Here is a 19525-nt window from a genome sequence, read left to right as displayed (position 1 = left end):
GACTTCTTTTTTTTTTAGGACTGGAGAAGCTAGCTAAAAATAAACGAGCAGTACACTTGTCACAGCTTTTCTAAAATCCACACGACTGCTGCTTCTCTCTAAAAACTTCTTTATGTGGCACAAGCGACGATATTCATTCCACAAGCTTCTAATGGGACATTGTTGCCTTCTAATACTCTCCCCAATTGCCTAGAATAATGGCAGATGCCTTACATACACACCAAAACTATGAAAAGACACTCAGGTAATGCCTGATACTACTCTATCTACAAAATTTTAATGTTTTAACGCAAAGCACAGCAATGAAGTACACTAGAATTAGGGAACAACCAGAGGAGAACCTAAACGCTGCACCCGCTAAACCCAGCTTTCCGTCTACTGACAATCCTCCTCCTGGTGAGGCAGCTTCACATTTTCCTTCAGTCTTCTACTGTTTCTTGAGCAAATTCCACAGTCCCGGACAGTTCTGGCTGGCACTCCTCACCAGCCAGCTGAGCTGCGCTCGGAAACCTTTCAAAGGCTGGTGCAAGCACACCAATCCCGCCAGGGGACGTCACCCAACGCTCAGGACAACCTTGAAAAAGCAAATAAAACCCCAATAAATCCCCAAACTCCCGAGCGAGGCCCGAGCCCGCGCACCGGCAGGAGGATGCTCCCACCGACCGTCCACAGCGCGGCTGCGGCCCCCAGGACCAAGCCTTCCGCTCCCCCACCAGAGGCACGGCGCTGGGAAGCCGCCCCTTTCCCGGCGGCCCGCCCAGGCCGCACCCGCCACCATCAACCCCTCACGACGCCCGCCCGACCGGAAGCGGCCCTCCCGCGCACGCGCCGCGGGGGGACGGCCGGGCCCAGCCCTTTCCGGCCGGCACGCGACCTTCCTCGCTCGCGCGTCAGTGACGGCGCCGCCACTGGCGCGGGGGCGGGGCGGAGCGCACGCGCACAGCCTCCCCCCTCCCGCCGTTGATCCGCTGCCTGTGCGCACGCGCCCTTTGACCCCCGCCTTCCCCCCCCCCCCCGCGCCGCGCACGTGCTCTCACCTCAGCGCACGCGCCCTAGCGCCGAGGCCCCGGTGACGTCGTCAGGCGCAGGCGCGCTCCCCCCCGGCCGCCCCCCTCAGCTCCACCCCCTCCCCGCCGGCGGCGGCGCATGCGCCGGAGCCTCCCTCCCGCCCCCGTCCCCGTCCGGGCGCCGGCGCCGCACGTGGCCCCGCCCCCCAGCGCCGGCGGCGCCTGCGCAGTGCGCGCGGCCGGTGCGTGGCGTGCGGCGCGGTGGGGGCGGGTGGGGGCGGGGCGGGTATATATAGTGCGCGGCCGGGGCGGCGGCCTCCCCCTTGTCCCCCGGCCGCCGTCGGAGCTGTGTGCGCAGTGCGTGTGCTCCGGACACCCGGACACGCCGGCCCGGCCCCGCCGCACCATTTATTACTAAAAATATAAAAAAAGCCAAAAAAAATCATAAAAAAAAAAAACTTAAAAAAAAAATTAATCCTTCCCTCTTCCATCTCCCGTCAACCTTCTGCAACAACCGGCCGGTTTGATATAAAATAACCCGGTGAAGCGAAGCCCCCGGACCCGGCGCAGCCGAGAGGAGACACAGAGCGAGCCCGACCCTCCGCCGAGGCCACCACCGCCACCACCAGCCGCCGCCACCTTCGCCAGGCCCGGCACGGAGTGAGCCAAACCCCCCCCGCCCCTTCCACCCGCCGCTACCGCCGCGCATCCGCCTCCCGCAGCCGTTAAGTTTCGAATCCTTCTCCGGAGCGTCGTGCCCCCCTCCGCCGCCGCGCCGACACCGCCGGCCCCTGCCCTCACGGACCGCCGGGCCGCCGCGGCCTCCTCGCCTCGTCAGCGCCCCCCCCTTGCCCTCCCGCGCCGGGAGACGGCGGCAGGATGAACCCCAGCGCCCCCAGCTACCCCATGGCCTCCCTCTACGTGGGGGACTTGCACCCCGACGTGACGGAGGCCATGCTCTACGAGAAGTTCAGCCCCGCCGGGCCCATCCTTTCCATCCGCGTCTGCAGGGACATGATCACCCGCCGGTCGCTCGGCTACGCCTATGTCAACTTCCAGCAGCCCGCCGACGGTGAGTGAGTGGCCGGCGGAGGGGAAGGGAGGGGGCGAGGGAGGTGGGGGGAGCGGCGGCGTGAGGGCAACGCCGGAGCGGCCGCCGCCGGAGGAGCCATGTTTCTCCCCCGCCCCCACCAGGGCTTGGCGCGGCCGCCCCCAATTTCCCCCCCCCCCCCACCTTCACCGCCGCCCCGTATCCATTTTCCCCGCCCGGGCGCTGCCGGTGTTGCCGGGACGCGGGCGAGCTTGGCGGGGGGAAGTTGGCGGTGGGGCCTTGACGGGGCCGCCTCGTGGCGGGGAGAGGCGGGAGGGAAGCGGGGCGGGGGGGGGGGGGGGGGCGGGGGGAGGCGCTTCCGCCGCCGGGAACCGAAAGGGGAAGGGCCCGAAAGGCCGGGGCCTGGCGGAGCGGCCCCGGTACGGCGGGATGGGGGAAGGGGGACGGGCGGCTTTTCCACCGTCTGGCCCCGCCAGCAGGGACCCGAGAAGAAGGCGGCTTGCTCGGAGACAGCATCATGGTCATTAGCGCCTGTTAATAACTACGCAGGAGCTGGGTGTGTGTGTGCGTGATTAAGAGGCCTGAAGAAGGAAGTAGGACGTGCCGGGGTGGTTTGGTAGTTTCACAGGCGTCCAGTCAAAGCCCAGGCCATAATAACGTTAAAACACCAACCACGGCAGGTCTGTCACGGGTAGGGAGGGGACGAATCCACTTGGGCCTCCCTTCCCTGCTCTTTGTGTGATGAGCTGTGTACTGATCCATTTCTCTCCACAGTAAACTCTTCCGACACTCTGTTTCCCGAGTTGCGTGTTCATTAAACTTGCTTTACCTGACGTGTTGCTGGTTCTCTGAAGTTACATCAGTAAAGAAACTTCCCGTGTAGTTCTGGTCCTGTTTGTGCAAAGTTTGGCAAAGCAACTTGTTTGTTTGGAGGGTGTTTCAATAGAGGATCCAAACGTGACCCCTTCTAAGTTCTGTGGAGTCTAGTTTAAAGAAAAACTAATTTTATTCTACATTCTGCAGTCCCAGCTAAAACATACTTGGTTTCAAGTACAGTTAAGTAAACAGCTTTCTATTGTAATGGCTTTATTTTCAAGCATATGAAAGCAAGAGATTTGAATTACAAACTTTTCAAGCAATTACATTAGCTGGCTTTCAAAATTGGCTTTAGTATTTAGCCATTATCAGATCAGGCTTTAGTGTACCGATGATATCTGTATGCAAGTAGTAAAAGTTACTGTCTCATCTATTTAATAGGCAGATATTTCACCTGTTATCAGCTCTCTCACTTCAGAGAGCTTTTAATTTATTCAGCTGTTGTTTATGATGAGACGATTTGAATGCTTATAATACTTTGTTTTCATTTGATGAAAAACTATGGTACAGTTTACTCTCAAAAAGAGAAATAAGGGGTTAGCATAGCTCAGTACTGTGATATGATAATGTCAAGGCAGAAGTTGAAGGTGATTCAGATGCTTCTCCTCCTTAGTAATGGCAGAATTCTGTAAGGGCCGACTTCATCCTCGTCATTAGTTGAGCAACCTGTTCAACCCTATGTTCTGTGACTTAGTTTGTAATTTGTCAAATGTGGGAACAAGTACAGCTTTTTCACCTGAGCAGTGCTTGCTTTTAGAGTTTAAGAATGTGCCTCTTACAGAAATGCTGTTACTCCAAATGTTACAAGTATTTTTCAGACTTCCGGAAGCACACGTATTTTATTCTACATCTAGTCCATTTCTCATCTGTATCAAACTTGCATCTGGCACGTATCTGGAAGCACTTGCTTAAAATATACTTAAATGATACTGTGTGATTATACTTTTGCAACGTTTTTAGAATTTGATATTCATGTAAAATGCCTAGAAAGCATTTGCTGATTATCTTTTTTCAGAGATCATTCTATCTGTTTACTGAAACCTTGAACTTGGAGCTCCGAGGATGAATGGTTATTCTTCCAGTACTACTGGTTTCATTTTGATTCTAGTCCAGCTAGCTTTTCTTGGTTTAGCCTAATTCTTAGCTTTGTCTTGGGTTATGCTTATTAAACAGATAGTAGTAACAACTACCTCGGGTTTTGGAAAACCTCTTTGAAGATGTGTTTGACATTACCAGCTGTCTGTAAAGTAGGGATCTCAAAGCTCTTCCAAAAACTAATTAGGCCTGATGACACATTTGTGAGGTATGCACCCATTTCGTAGTTGTGACTTTGCTGAATTTGAGTCATAGTCCTGAGTAAAACCCAGGCAATTTTGTTTAATCACTAAACTGGAAATATTAAGTAAGCTGAAACCGCACTTTGCCCTTCAGATTTTTTTGAATGGTTAGGTTTCCAGAGGTTTGTTGTTCTGTAACTATTGCTATGTACATTTAGCACAGTTGAGCATTAAGTGTATATTCCCTGTGATTTTGAAATTGTTACTAGAGTGGACTGTCCAGTTGCTCACAACTAAAATGAGAACTGGTGACTCATTCAATAAAAGCTCCAGCAGAATCAGCAAAAGTACTGCATGGGTAGGTGTGTCCACTTGGTAACAAGTTAACTGCTGAATGGAATTGCCTCCTTTTATGGCTGAAATGTAACGAAAGTAAGCCAGTTTTACTAGTTGTGAATTTTAATGAGAAGCTTGTAGCTGGCTGCGGATGTAGTCTAGTAATGTTTTAAAAAATCTATTGTGTAATGACAACATGGTGTTGGTTAAGCAGAAATCGTTAAATTTCTTGTATTTCTACTCCGTAGAAGAGATGAGGAGAGCTGCTGAGAGCTTCCGTGCTCTGTGTCTGTGGAGAAATTGCGTCAGTCTAAGATACGTGCTCAGTGCTAGTGCAGAGCAGTAATGCTTGCGAGGGCTAGCACGGACCCACTTTGAGTCAGATGTTTGGGAAATGTGTCCAGGAACACACATTCTTGAGGAGTGTCAGGATTATTCTAGAAGCAATTAGCATGAATTAGAAAAGCCTCTTTTCTAGTAAAGGAAGCCCTGTTACTACTTCTGGAAATAATGAACTGTTTGTTGCTGGCACTTTTGCTGGTGCTGGCAGTAATAATTCTAATGACTTCCAGGGCAATACTGAAGTGTTAGAAGTTTCTACTGTGGCAAGTCTGATATCCACAATTCTTTTTTTTTTTTTGGCATGTAAAGCCTCCCAATGCTTTTTATTTCTCATTATCAGTATCTAGGTTGTCTTTTCTCTCCTGCTTAATTTATATTAAAGTTTGTGAAAGGTTCATTAACTTAAGACTGCCAGTGCTTTTTTTTTTGTGGCTTCAGCTTACATCAGTTGTTGACCTGCTACTGCCATGTGAATGTGTAATATTATCAGTAGATTTGGTTTTTATAAGAAAATGTTAGAAGTCTGTCTCCTTAATTTCTACAGATGTCTTCCAGAGAATATAATCTTCAAATTCACTTATCTGAAAATGTGGGAAGAAAGGATGTAAAACATGGCGTCCTGGCTGAACAGAGTCTGCTTGCAAATTTTCTTTGGCCACGATATCTATCAACATAGCTAAAGATAAAAGCATCACTTAAAGAACAAAAAATAATGGTTTTCACAATGTGATTGGCCCTTGTTCCTTCTCTGAAGAAGAGCAATTAACTGACATGGTTGCTGTTTTTAAACTAGTACTAAGTCGATTTCAGTCTTGTTAACATGACATTGCTTTGCTGTGTGCAAATTGCAGTGATGTGAATTAGTACCAATGGGTGTGACTTCAGGTGTTTATTGGGACTTTTTTCAGTGTTCTTCCAGATGTACAGGAATGACAATGAAAAGGAGCTAATGTAGATGATAAAATATGTGATACTTGAGAACTGCTGCTCTTTCTTGCTTAAATACCTTGTTGACTTAAAACATGACAGACATGTCTTGTTGCTTTGAAGGGACAGGTAAAAACTGAAGTCTTGATACTTCCCTACCTAAATACATTGAGAACTTAAACTCAGGCTTTGAAAAGTTAGTTATGGAGCTCTACTGGAAAAACTGCTACATTGGAGTAACAAAACCTGGTTTACATTACTTCATTTTGCTGTTTTAATTTGCTGTTTGCTTGCTCCTTCATTGAGCTTGTATGTATTTCATCATGAGCTTTTAATATATATAATTTCTGATTTTCAAAGTTAAGTACTAGTTTTAAGTCTCATTGTGCTGTCCCTTGCCTGGAAGTCCATCACAGATCTCTTGCCACTAAGGAAGTTGTGTGGAATAGCTGCCTGAACCAGGCTTGAACTCCACCTAGCAAGGAAATTTTGTCAGTTTAGGGGTCTTGGTGATTTAGGAGTTAAGTTAATGTCTGCAAAAGGCCTCATATAGGCACAAGCTGTATACTTAAAAGCATTTTTATTGGTACAATATGCATCTATGTGATGTGGGAGTGGCCAGCTGACTTCACAAATGTTAAAACTTTTTTCCTCCTGTGGAATAGGTCGTAATTGCCATCACTGGATACAGTTTCGCCTGCCACCGTACCACCTTTTCATAGCGGGGTCCAATCCTTTAGGCTACTGGGATTTCTGCAGCTTGTTCATCTGACTTGTGCTCCTTCCTGTCTCCTTACTGCAACTTTTGCTGAGGAGTTTTTGCCAGTTTTTACTTGCATAAAACAGAGTGGGGGTTATTTACATTGGAGGTTTGGGTTTGCATCTTGGTGGTGGTGCTGGACTTAAAACAGTAAAAATTTAATGAAGAATTGTATTTCAGATGCTGTTTGTGTTGCTTATTAAGGTAACCGGTGTTTCCTACTAATTGCATTATGTTTTTCCAGCTGAACGAGCTTTGGATACCATGAACTTTGATGTCATTAAAGGCAAACCAGTGCGCATCATGTGGTCTCAGCGCGATCCATCTCTACGCAAAAGTGGTGTGGGAAACATCTTCATCAAAAACTTGGACAAATCAATTGATAACAAAGCTCTCTATGACACATTTTCTGCTTTTGGAAACATCCTGTCTTGTAAGGTTAGTGGAAAATTATTGGTACATTTAATGGTTTGACACAAAAAACCTCAATTTACTCTGGAAACATTCCATAGGTATTACAGCGGAGTTTTTCTTTAATAGGTGGTATGTGATGAAAATGGATCCAAGGGTTATGGATTTGTACATTTTGAGACACAAGAAGCTGCAGAAAGAGCTATTGAAAAAATGAATGGTATGCTGCTTAATGACCGCAAAGTGTAAGTACATAGATACGTAGTTGGGGGTCAACAGACTGAAATTCATTTTATAGTGGACAAATATTTAAAGCTTACCTAGAAGAGACAGGTTGTTCTAACATTTTCTAATTTTAAAGAATATTTAGAATTTTAGTGCTAGGAATACTATGGAATGTATCACTTGCCTATTCTAAAGGCAGAATAAGTTCAGAAAAGACTAATAACGGACACTAGGGCAAAAATTGTTGTATTAGTTGTCTTACAAGTCAATGCTGTAATGAGGATTTGGGAACTTACCTGGTTTTCTGATCTTACTGGTCTGAGATAAAATACAATCCATTGGGTATTCTGAATAATACTTCCTTTATAAGAGTTGTGGGATAGGTCTGTCGACCATTTTTTGGATGAAACTTAAAGGTCTAGGGTTACTCGGTCCTGAACAGCAGTCATTAATGTTTTTATATGAATGTCTGTTAATAGGCATATTTAGGAAATAGGAGTAGAAAATAAAACTTACCGAAACATAATGTTTTAAACATTGTCACTGTTCTGTATGGAAAATGTTATTTGGCTACTTTGTTAGTGATGTCTATGTCTGGGGTGAGAGCTTGTGTGCCTCACAGCTATGCCTAAGGGATCATTGTGGTATTTGGTGTAGTTACAAAAGAATAGCTCTCTAAATACTTGAGAGGCTTTGGAAAAAGTATATCAGAAATCAGCATCAGCTTACCATCATGGATTATTTTTACATGTAGAGATGAATGGATCAAGCCACATACAGGGAGAACATCCATTTTTGAGACTTTTTGCTTTCCTGCTTGTTCTGTGCTTGACTGGCATACTGTGAATGTTTTTACTCAGCTTCCATCTATATACCACCTTTTAAATTAGTAAGAAAAGGATAGTGTGTATTCATAAAAGCACATGATTTACGTAAACTTTGTTTAGTAAAATGCATCATGAGAGTTAACTTTGCTTTGAATTTCTCTTCGGGCTAGGCTTTTAAAAGTGAATTAAAGTACTTCACTCATATCAAAATCTGCTGAACACATTGCGCTATCATTCTTACCATCCTTGGTTACTATAAATTGGATGATGTTGTCAAAGTTTAAGAAAATGTTGAGTTACTGTATGCTACTTTATTGGATTTGTCAGATTTGGAACAATAAAGTTGTACAATACACTAAAATTTGAGAGGAAAAGTCTACTGTAAACAGAAGTCAGTGTTAGCCATGTAACGTCTGTACTAGAGCGGTTCCTTGGGTTGCAGAGCGTTGTGTTCAGCTTCTGTTCTTTCTTTGACAGTATGAACTGATCTTTCGTGTTCCCAGCCAATTCACAATGGTATTTGACTAAAGAGCAAGCTGAACTATTTATTTCTCTATGCTTATTAAAAAAAAAAAACAACAACAACAAAAAAACCCAAGCCAAAATAAACAAAAGTCTTGCTTTGAAATAGGCTGGAAAGGTGTGTAAGGGAGTTAGTTGTGGAGGTTAGTTAAATATCTTGCTTAAAAATTGGATGGGAGAATGGTAACTGCTTTAAGGCTGCCAAGTTTTTAGTATGGCAGAAGGATTAAGCTGATGTCTAGAATTTCTCTTCAGCCACTTTACCTAGTACTGTGTGCCATTGTCCAGCTCCTATTGTCAAAGGCTGTTTTGTAACTGTGAACAATCTCGCCAATGGCTTGAAAGCATTTTTGTGCTAGTAACTGTGCTAAGTGCAGTGATGTAGCAAAGGACAGTGAAATTGTTTTTCTGGTGGAGTTTTATTGTAAATATTTTATCTAAAGAATTTCATGCCTATAGTGAATAATGAGACTGATTAAGAATAAAATGCGAAGCCAGAGGATTAAAGTAAATTTTTAAAGCTTGACAGACTTGCTTTAATCTGCACTGTTCTCTTCTCCTGCAACTAGATTTGTTGGAAGGTTTAAATCCCGCAAGGAACGCGAGGCAGAGCTTGGAGCCAGAGCAAAGGAATTCACCAATGTTTACATCAAGAATTTTGGAGAAGACATGGATGATGAGAGACTTAAGGAACTCTTTGGCAAGTTTGGTAATGTCTTAAAGCTTAAGTTTATATAAGCACAAGTGAACTTGAGCTTACTTCTTGCATCTTATCTGTACAGAGCCTTATAATATAAGGAATCAGCTGGCTGTCTGATGTTGATTTAAAAAAATGAAAAAAGGTACTGCAAAGTTTTAAATAGGCAGAATAGCATATATAATCCTGCCATCAGAATTGTTTCCAATAATCTGAAAATAATATGTCTAAATAGTCTTTTGAATGGGTTTTGCAATTATTTTAAGTTGCAAATAGAAGTGTTTTCTGGTTTAGTACAGACTGATGTTATGAATTCATTACAGGATACATGACAAATTAATTTGCTGTTACTTTCATTGACCTGCAGACTTGCCTTTACTCTGAGTATCTCTGCTTTCATTATTCAGTTGCATTGTGGTGGGTGACCTAATAGGAAATTATAAGGAACTCTTCTGTTGGTGAGATATTTGGTTCTGTCTTGATCCTCGGCTCTGCACGGGGAAAAATTATGGCAGGCATATCATCATGATCTAGTAATGTATATGGTGAGTCACCATCAAAACAGGAAATGGCAAACTCCTTAATTCTACTACATATTCTTATACTTGTTTATAGGGCACATATCTCTTATTTTCAGCCTCAGGGTGGTTTTTTCTTTTTGTATTTCCTTTCCTCCGTGCTTTTGCTGTTCTCCAGTGGATATCTTGTAAAGTGAGACAAAGTCTTGTAGATGATACATTCTATAGCACCCCTAAACAGCATTTACAGGAAACTCCTTTCTACTATTCAAGTATCTGTGGTTGAAACGGTAGTGAATTTAGCTGCCAATATCTGTCTCAACTGAGTCTGTCAACTGCAATTTTTCAAGGGTTTGGAATTGCTGAACTGTGATGGTCTTTTACTAGGATAGATGGTAAGGCATGTACAAAAGAGAAGGGCCTCCTCTCCGGCTTTCAGTACCTGTTTCAAAGGATGGAAGCACTAATGCTTTTTAAATGCTGTAATTTTTAATGAGAAAACCAACTTCATTCATGTTGAGGTGAAATTCTTACCCCATTTTGGTTGAAAATACAGTAGGAACGAAATTCAACATGTCAGACTTCAGCCATAATGGCTGAAGTTCAGCATCAGGGCAAACTAGCAATTTTGTATTAATGGATGATGCTTTAGGTACTATAATTGGTGCAGAAGTCCTTTTTAATACCAGTGAAGCAAACTAAATACTAAGACTTCTAAAGAGGATGTTCAAAACATGAAGAGAATATTTGCTGTATACAATGCATAAGTATTTAATTCTCCTTTTAGGTCCTGCCCTAAGTGTCAAAGTTATGACTGATGAGAGTGGAAAATCCAAAGGCTTTGGCTTCGTTAGTTTTGAAAGACACGAAGATGCCCAAAAAGTAAGCTTTTGGACTTAATTTTAGGAATTCTGTAACTGAGACCCTGTGAATTCATTAAGGGGTTTTAATTGGTCCAAGGACACTGCAAAAACAGGTGTCTGCTTCGTAAATGACTTAGCGTGGTTTCTACCATTTAGAGTGCTTTCAGTTGATTTGAGGAGCCTATTAAGTCAAGATACTCTGAGACAGCTGGAACTAGTGTAGAAATGGGGAATCTTGAATAATTTAATAACCTGTTGTAGTTGGGCTGTCTCAATGAAATTTGGAGTCCCTTGTGCTGGGCAACATACATGCATGGTAAATTAAAGCATGGTAAATTATTCCATCTGTGCAAAACCCAGATGAATCATTGGATGCAATTTGGTTGCACAAAAGATTTGTGCAAGGCAGAAAGGATTGTGTTTTTGAACTTCAGCACTGCAAAGTCAGCAGGAAAGCTGTTAGTTTTATGGAGCATGTTTGGCATAACTATAAGAAAATAGTCATAGAGCCCTGTGATGTTGCTTTTACTCTGAAGAGTAACTCGGGAAGAAGGGTCCTTTTAATTCAGGTATATGTCTATAACATGCCGGTATGCTGTATAACTTCATTCTTTGTCAGCTGGTTTGCTTTGATGTGTCAGTTGACTCTGGCAGTAGGGACATAGCATCAGGAGAAAAACTCAGCATGGAACAAATCATGGCAACAAATGAAGTTTGCTTTTCAAAAGGTGGTTCTGTGATTTGTCAGTAGTGCAAGTATACAAACAAGAGATTAGAACAAATCCTGTCTGTCTTGCATCTACTTTGTTCAGTCTTGCATACATTCATTGGCGAATTGTTTCTCTTATAGTAGTCAGAATCAGATGTACAGTGTTTTAAATAATGAATTCTAATATCTCAGTAGATATGTTTTTAATCGCTTTGATTATGAAGGTATACAATCCCTTCTGTGACTTCTTGTTTTAAATTAATTGAATAAATCTGTGACAGTTTTCACACCTTAGTAGTTGTAACTCAAAATGGCTTAAAGGAAAAAAGTTCGTATTTTCATCCTCTTTAAGTATTTCCTTAATAAAAGATATAAAATTTAAAAAAAAAGCCATCTATGCCAGCTGTAGCTTAACATACAGTAAAGAAAATATGCTAGATACCATGGTTTCAGATGGTACTTTTAAAAACAGAATTCAGGTATGTGAATTAGAGCTTTTCAGCTTAATTTACTTTATTTTCTCTGCCTTTAGTACAGTAAGGCTGGAGAAATAGTTCTTCATTGTGTGAGTTGAAATTATTTTTTTTTCCAACTTCATGTAAGAAAAGTTTTTTGATCCCTTCTGACTTTTCTTTAACTGGAGAGAAGCACACTCAAAGCAATTTCTGTTTGACTTTAAGCAGGGAAGTCTTGGGGTATTTTGTTTCAGCTAGTGATATTGTACATGGATTGGATCTTTTTCTGGAATCCTTATGGAACTTTTTATATTTGCATTACTGTTGTTTTTGTTTGCCTGAAAAACACTGGAATACAAAGCACTGCTAACCTCTTGTTTATTAATGAAGGCTGTAGATGAGATGAATGGGAAAGAGCTCAATGGGAAACAAATCTATGTTGGCCGGGCTCAGAAAAAGGTGGAAAGACAGACGGAGCTGAAGCGCAAGTTCGAACAAATGAAGCAGGACAGGATCACCAGATACCAGGTTCCGTTTTAATTCAAGAGGACTAAATTTATTCTATGATATTTTTAGATTTACACAGACTGTTTGCTTTCAATGATAACTTGCCTTTGTTTAGGGTGTCAACCTTTACGTGAAAAATCTTGATGACGGGATTGACGATGAGCGTCTTCGAAAAGAATTCTCCCCATTTGGTACAATCACAAGTGCAAAGGTAAAGTAAAGCTTATAAACTGTGCTCGTCCTTTCTCTGAAAATGAACAGTGTCCTTCACCAAGGAAAAGTCTTTTTTTTCATTGACTAATAGATGTGACCCAGTCACCTACCGCTGCTACTATATACCATATTTGTGGACATCTTTCTTGATTACTGTACCTCTCAGGTTGAATGCATATGATCATCCTTTCTTGAAATAAACTGAAAAGAAAAATGACATCTTTTCAGTGCAGTAATGTGCTCATTATTACTTCACTGAGATTTTCATCTGTATTAATAAGCAGCTATTAATTAAGCAATTATATTTCTTTTTATAAATCAATTCAGTAAAACAAACCTGTGGTCTCACTTCTAGTAATCTGAAAAAAGAAACTCATGCAAGTTGAGTAGATATGACATTTTCTTGTTTTAATTTATACTGACAGGTCATGATGGAAGGTGGCCGCAGCAAAGGATTTGGATTTGTATGCTTTTCATCACCAGAAGAAGCCACCAAAGCTGTCACAGAAATGAATGGTAGAATTGTGGCTACTAAACCATTATATGTAGCTCTAGCCCAGCGTAAAGAAGAGCGCCAAGCTCATCTCACCAACCAGTATATGCAGAGAATGGCAAGTGTAAGAGCAGTACCCAATCCTGTAATCAACCCTTACCAGCCAGCACCTCCTTCAGGTTACTTCATGGCAGCTATCCCACAGGTATGTGTAGAGATGATAACTGAATGTTTTGTACTGTGTATAAAATCTGTTTAGATTTAATAGTAAATACAACTATTGGCATGTGTCCATAATTTCAGCATTCTGATTTCAGAGCAGAAAGGTGATGGACTTCAGCATGCCCTTCCAAGATAATAAAGTTACACATGTTTTTGTATTTGACAGACTCAGAACCGTGCTGCATACTATCCTACTAATCAGCTCGCTCAACTTGCTAGACCTAGTCCTCGCTGGACTGCTCAGGGTGCCAGACCTCATCGTAAGTCACTTTACCTCTTCCCAGTGATTGCGGTAAACTCCATAGCATTTACCTTTGCATTTTTAAATGCATTTTAATGGCATTGCAGTATCAGTCTTCTCTTTGTCATGTTAGAGATATTACTTCTGAACTCTTCTCACCATTCAGTGTTTCAGCATGTAACTGAATATATTTTCTCTAAAACATAGCATTCCAAAACATGCCTGGTGCTATCCGCCCAGCAGCACCCAGACCACCGTTTAGTACCATGAGACCAGCTTCTTCACAAGTTCCACGAGTCATGTCAACACAACGTGTTGGTGAGTTTCATTTCTGCAAACTTTAAGTATTAGACTTTTAATTTTTCTGATTCAGAATGATCTCTCAAAAGCATTTGTAAGTTCAGTATCGCACGTGGTAACACTTCCCCCCCCTTTTCTGGGTCCTTACTAAATGAGTAAGCTAGTATGACCTTCTTGTAGTTGCTTTAAATATTGTCCCAGCAAAGAATCCTGCTGTGGTTCCATTTCTTCAGCATGAAGCATTTCTTCTTTTAGTGTGCATTTTAATAATAGGGTATGACAGCTTCTGCCACTTGTAAACATCGTTGTGGCAATTGTAGTAATAGGTTGCATGTAGAAATACTGAGATGATAGAATTTTAGCTCTTACTATTTTGTCACAGAATACTGTGAGCCAGTGTCAGGTACACAGAATCTGCACATCACTGAATGAACTGGAATTGATTGTAATGGAGTCTTAATTCTCTCAGAATGTATTAGGCAGTAGCATTCTTTAGCTATCTACTTCATGAAAGTATCTTTTTTTAGGATTACTGTTGGTGTTAATGTGCTCAGGAAATCAAGTGTCCTTTGAGGTTAGAATGAAATTAATACTCAACCAAAGTGAATGTTTTGTCACAGATCTTTTTTCAGTAGCATGTAAGAAAAGCAATTCATTGGTGAAGTGACTAGAAAGTAACATCCAGTAAACTTTGAGCTTTGAACCTTCAGATACGACCAGTGATGTGACAGTTTACAATACTACTGAGATGAAACTATAATATAATACCTAAATTAGGTGTTCAGTTTAGGCTGGATTTTTTTTAAACTTGTACAGTGTAGGCTAAATAAAATTAACTATTCACATATGGAGTTATGTTGTCTTTTCAGCTAATACATCAACACAAACAATGGGTCCACGTCCTGCAGCAGCAGCTACTGCAGCTACTCCTGCTGTACGCACAGTACCACAATACAAATACGCTGCAGGTGTTCGTAATCCTCAGCAGCATCTTAATACACAGCCGCAAGTTGCTATGCAGCAGGTACGTAATTTTAGGAACTGGTCCATGCTGCTGTTTTTTGCAGAGGAAGGGGGAGGGGGCGCTTATGAGTAAGAGTTGTCTTTCTTACTCTAGAATTCAGGCTCTGCATTGTGGCAGCAGAGTTACAGCCTTGGGGTTTTAAGTATATTTCAAGTTTCCCTGTGACAGGATGTGATCCTGTGTTACTTCATATTTTCCAGTTGCTTGATACCTTAGCCTGAATTCTCCTTGTGTTCACTCCACAATGGAGTGGTTGATTAACTAATCTCCAGCATCACTCAGCTCTAACCAGCACTATTTGATTAAATTGACTTAGTTGTAATTTCTTCCATGTTTCTGACAGTGCAGGCATTGTTTGTGCTGAGTTGTGGAACACTGAATATTTGAAGCTGCACCTAATTTATGAACTAGAATTTAATATTGAAATGGTGTTAAATTAATTTGCAGCCTGCTGTCCATGTGCAAGGTCAGGAACCCTTGACTGCTTCCATGTTGGCTTCTGCCCCTCCACAAGAACAAAAGCAGATGTTAGGTATGTACACAAGATCTTTCTCCATGCCTTGTAGCAGAAGGACAGCCAAAGTCCTCTTTTTATCAGTCTTAAAATGCAGAATAGATGGTTTTAGCAGTAGAACAAGGTGTTTGTTTCCCATTTCCCTTAAATCTAGGCTGTTTGGCAGATGACATTTGTCACTCTGAACTTTTTTCTCTCTAGGTGAACGTCTATTTCCTCTCATTCAAAGCATGCACCCAACTCTGGCGGGTAAGATCACTGGTATGTTGTTGGAGATTGACAACTCCGAACTCCTCCACATGCTCGAGTCTCCTGAGTCTCTTCGTTCGAAGGTAGGTGGACTTTTCCTTTACACTAGTCTTACCAGCCATTAACTCTACACTGATGTAACAGGCGTTCATGCTGGCACAGTGGAGTAGCAGCAATGCAGCAGTGGCCCAGGGTGAGAAGTTAGAATACCCTCTTTCAGAGGGTGACAGTGACTTCAGTTAGCATGAACTGAAACTGTAATGTTGCCCTTTCTTTTTTAACAATGCAGGCACTGTTTGTATGTATAATTTAAACTGTTTCATTAACTTAAATACATAGAAATTACTAAGCTTCCCTTTATTAATTTTTGGTTTTTACTTTACAGGTTGATGAAGCTGTAGCCGTACTACAAGCCCACCAAGCTAAAGAGGCTGCTCAAAAAGCAGTTAACAATCCCACTGGGGTTCCAAGTGTTTAATAAGTAAGTTTTCTGTGCACTGTAGTTTTATAGATTGAGTAGGGCAATAGTCCTCAGTCCATGGCCTTATAAGCAGTGTCCTTCCAGGCTGTGGATCGTTTGCAGCCAAAGAGAGTACCAGCTGTGGTCACAGTTGTAAACAGATTTTGTGCTCAAGCCTGTTGTCCAGTTCTGTAGCTCTTGGTTAGCAAATGCTACTGACATTTTGTCTTGCATATTTAGCTGGAATTAATGCATTAATGCCTGGGTAGGAGTGGCTGGAGAGCTGCCCGGCAGAAAAGGACCTGGGGGTGTTGATCGACTGTTGGCTGAATGTGAGCCAGCAGTGTGCCCAGGTGGCCAAGAAGGACAACAGCATCCTGGACTGTATTAGGAACAGTGTGGTGGGTAGGACTAGGGACGTGATCGTCCCCCTGTACTTGGCACTGGTGGGGCACCACCTCGAGTACTGTGTTCAATTTTGGGCCCCTCACCACAAGACAGACATTGAGGTGCTGGAGCAGGTCCAGAGAAGGGTAACGAAGCTGGTGAGGGGTCTGGAGAAAAAGCCTTATGAGGAGCAGCTGAGGGAGCTGGGATTGTTCAGCCTGGAGAAGAGGAGGCTGAGGGGAGACCTTATCACTCTCTGCAACTATGAGAAACGGCTTCAAGTTGCGCCAGGGGAGGTTTAGACTGGATATTAGGAAAAGTTTTTACACTGAGAGGGTTATAAAGCATTGGAACAGGCTGCCCAGGGAAGTGGTTGAGGCACCATCCCTGGAGGTGTTTAAAAGGTGGGTAGACATAGTGCTTAGAGATATGGTTTAGCGATGGTTTTTGTCAGAGTTGGGTTGATGGTTGGACTAGATTATCTGAAAGGTCCCTTTCAACCTAGGTGATTCTATGATTGTTTTAACAATGTATTTAGCTGAGATTAGCTCTAGGCATGTGTACAAAAATAGGCAGCTCTGTCAAATGCTACTGTTCATACCGTTGTTCAAGAGGAACTTGCAGAGTTGAAATAAGCTTGAAACAATAATCCAATCCTATTTTTCTTTAGAAATTAAATAGCTTATTTGCACTATAATTTGTATATACTTGCCAAAATCTAAAATTATACAGTAATTAAAAACTAAGTTATGTATTGTCTTGACTTCACGTTTTGGTGAATTTAACTTCAATGTCAATTAAAATATTGATTTTTCTTTATTGCCCTCTGTGGCATTAGTATTTTAATTTTGCATGACAGGAAGAGGTAAAAAGTGGTATCTTTACAATTTTCAAAGGGTGATAGAGGAATCTGTTCTCTATTGAGTCCAGTTAGGTTTTGCCTGTCTATGAACTTTCCACATCTATAGCTATACGCTGAAGATGCCTGCTTCAATATTTGATCACTTAAAATTTTCTTTTTTTTCTTGGTCTTTTCATTTCTGCAACTTTCCTTTTGGAGGCAGAATTTGAGTCTTGGTTTTTCCATCCTTCTTTCTTTTTCTGTATTTTTTTTATGCTAGTGACGCTTTCATGCCAGAGATAAAAAAGTGCTGAATAAGTTGCCTGTCCTAAACTAAGATGACCAGACTTTGAGACCATTACTCTGTATGCTCCATGAAAATACTGAAAACTGGAAATTTTGTTTCATCAAATAACTACACTGCTAGTGTAGTTATTTGATGAGCCTTCGTATGCTGGCCTTAAGAATGGAGGTGACATTCAGTCAAATTAGTTATAGTAACAAATTATTGTTTTTAAAACCTAACAGCATTGTTTTTGTTTGCAGAAAGATCCGGGACTACAATCTAGAACTTCGCTTCACCGAAGAAAAAAAAAATCTAAACATGGAAAAACTATTAAATATTGAGAAAAACATTGCAAAATATAAAATAAATAAAAAAAGGAAAGGAAACTTTGAAGCTTATGTACAGAGCAACGCCGGGGCTAGCAAAACAAGTGCTAGTCCTAGATTACTTATTGATTTAAAAATTTAAAAAAAAATAGTAAAATAAAAAATACAAATTAATGTTTTATAAACCCGGGGGAAAAGAATTTTCAGCACAGTACAAAAATTTAAAGCATTCCTTTCTTTAATTTTGTAATTCTTTACTGTGGAAAAGCTCAGAATATCACCACTGTTTTAGTTGACAGTGAGAATTGATAGCTGAGCAAAGAAACGTAATTTGGATTATAAAATTCTTGGTTTAATAAAAATTCCTTAAACACTGATTTACTTGTGATAGTTTTATTTTGTACAGTGTACTTCTGATCAGGTTGTCATTCAGAACACCAGGTTAGAATCCCACTCTATAGTATGTTTTAGCAGTTTCTAGAGAAGATTAGCACACACAGCCACCTGTTACTGAGAATATAAACTTAGGCATTAAAACAAATGAAAAGAGCTGATAAATCCATATCTGGGTTTTAAATCCTTAGTAGCATGATGTCTGAGTTTTTGTCATTGTCTAATTAGAAGTGGACTTTTAAATACTCTACTTTCAGATGATCAGTAAAAAATGTTATTATAAAAGGCCTGCGTTGGAATTGTGTAACATACCAACACATGATCCCCTTTGACCACCTGCACGTGGTGTTCGTTTTCACAGGTTTTGGTGGAAGGACCAATCTACACAGGTCTCAGGCTGTGTCTTTAGATGGCTAATGAACTGTGAGGTGGAGGTAATCATATGGATATAGGTGAATAAGCAAAGATTGGCTGCAATAGACAGTGTTGCAAAACTCCCTTACTGTCAAGGTATGAACGCAAGGCATTCCTAGAACAAAACAAGTGAGGCTTCAGGTGGTAACGCATTAAAAATTGAATGCATAGTAATCAAAAGATCATGCTTTTTACATAGTAAAAATCCTGTGGACACGACTGCTTAATCCCCCAAGTCAGATATTTCTAATGCTGTGTTCCCTAACAAGCGAATGGCTGTTAGCTTTTCTTCCTACTGCCCCCCACCCCACCCCCGGTAGTTAGAGAGCAATTCGTTTAGTTGTAACTATTATATTTTGGGGGTTTTAATGTGCTGAACAAATCCTTCTTGTCAGAGGCAGCTTTGGAAGCCTCAGCTAGCTCTTTGGTAACTAAATTATTGAATTATTGCTGAAAAAGAATACGGTTAGGATGCTTTAATCAGCAGATTTGAAAACTAAGAAAGTGATCTGAAATTTAATCCTTATTACTTAATATTAAAACTACCAAGCTCTTTTCAGTAACTTCCAGCTGTAATGTGTTAACAGAGCTCTGCATACAGTGAGCTTATGTGAAACTTGGTGGTTGTTTTCCTCCTTAAATTTGTGAATGGTGAAATAATTACAGCAGTTTTACTGGCTCCAGGAATCTGCTTCTTCCTGCAAAAGGTGACCTTCCTGGTTCATCCTTATGCTTGACTGTCATTTGAAAAATAGAACTGAAAGGGAGGCTGTGCCTTTTTAAAACAAATTGCTGCTTGATCTAAATCTGCTCTGGTGTACAATACCATAGAAATAATCCTGTCTTCACTCG

General features: G+C 41.6%; 1 protein-coding gene and 1 long non-coding RNA gene across 4 annotated transcripts; one reads left to right on the top strand and one right to left on the bottom strand.

The window, feature by feature from the left end:
• Positions 1-255: 255 nt before the first annotated feature.
• Positions 256-898, bottom strand: LOC134512166 (uncharacterized). Its single transcript, XR_010070056.1, has 2 exons — positions 664-898; positions 256-574 (listed from the first exon to the last, which is right to left on the bottom strand). It is a non-coding gene; the product is annotated as an uncharacterized LOC134512166 (long non-coding RNA).
• Positions 899-1285: 387 nt separating this feature from the next.
• PABPC1 (poly(A) binding protein cytoplasmic 1) lies at positions 1286-18243 on the top strand. Of its 3 annotated transcripts, none has more exons than XM_063327283.1 (15): positions 1308-2079; positions 6821-7014; positions 7117-7232; positions 9131-9261; positions 10564-10658; positions 12194-12331; positions 12426-12521; positions 12949-13221; positions 13405-13498; positions 13687-13797; positions 14649-14803; positions 15251-15335; positions 15519-15649; positions 15952-16047; positions 17801-18243. In XM_063327283.1, exons 1-14 carry the CDS (start codon positions 1887-1889, stop codon positions 16042-16044), a joined length of 1905 nt encoding a protein of 634 aa, XP_063183353.1. In that variant the 5' UTR covers positions 1308-1886; the 3' UTR covers positions 16045-16047; positions 17801-18243. The 3 variants fall into 3 exon arrangements, with proteins under 3 accessions (XP_063183354.1, XP_063183353.1, XP_063183352.1); XM_063327282.1 differs by having other exon boundaries at positions 1310-2079; positions 9131-9270; XM_063327284.1 differs by lacking the exons at positions 10564-10658; positions 12426-12521; positions 12949-13221; ... (5 more) ...; positions 15952-16047; positions 17801-18243 and having other exon boundaries at positions 1286-2079; positions 9131-9270.
• Positions 18244-19525: the final 1282 nt, after the last annotated feature.

This window comes from Chroicocephalus ridibundus, chromosome 2, assembly GCF_963924245.1.
Source record: "Chroicocephalus ridibundus chromosome 2, bChrRid1.1, whole genome shotgun sequence".
In the NCBI taxonomy this organism is placed as follows: Eukaryota; Metazoa; Chordata; class Aves; order Charadriiformes; family Laridae; genus Chroicocephalus; species Chroicocephalus ridibundus.
The sequence above is the reverse complement of the archived record's forward strand: the minus strand, read 5'-3'. Positions and strand labels throughout refer to the sequence as shown.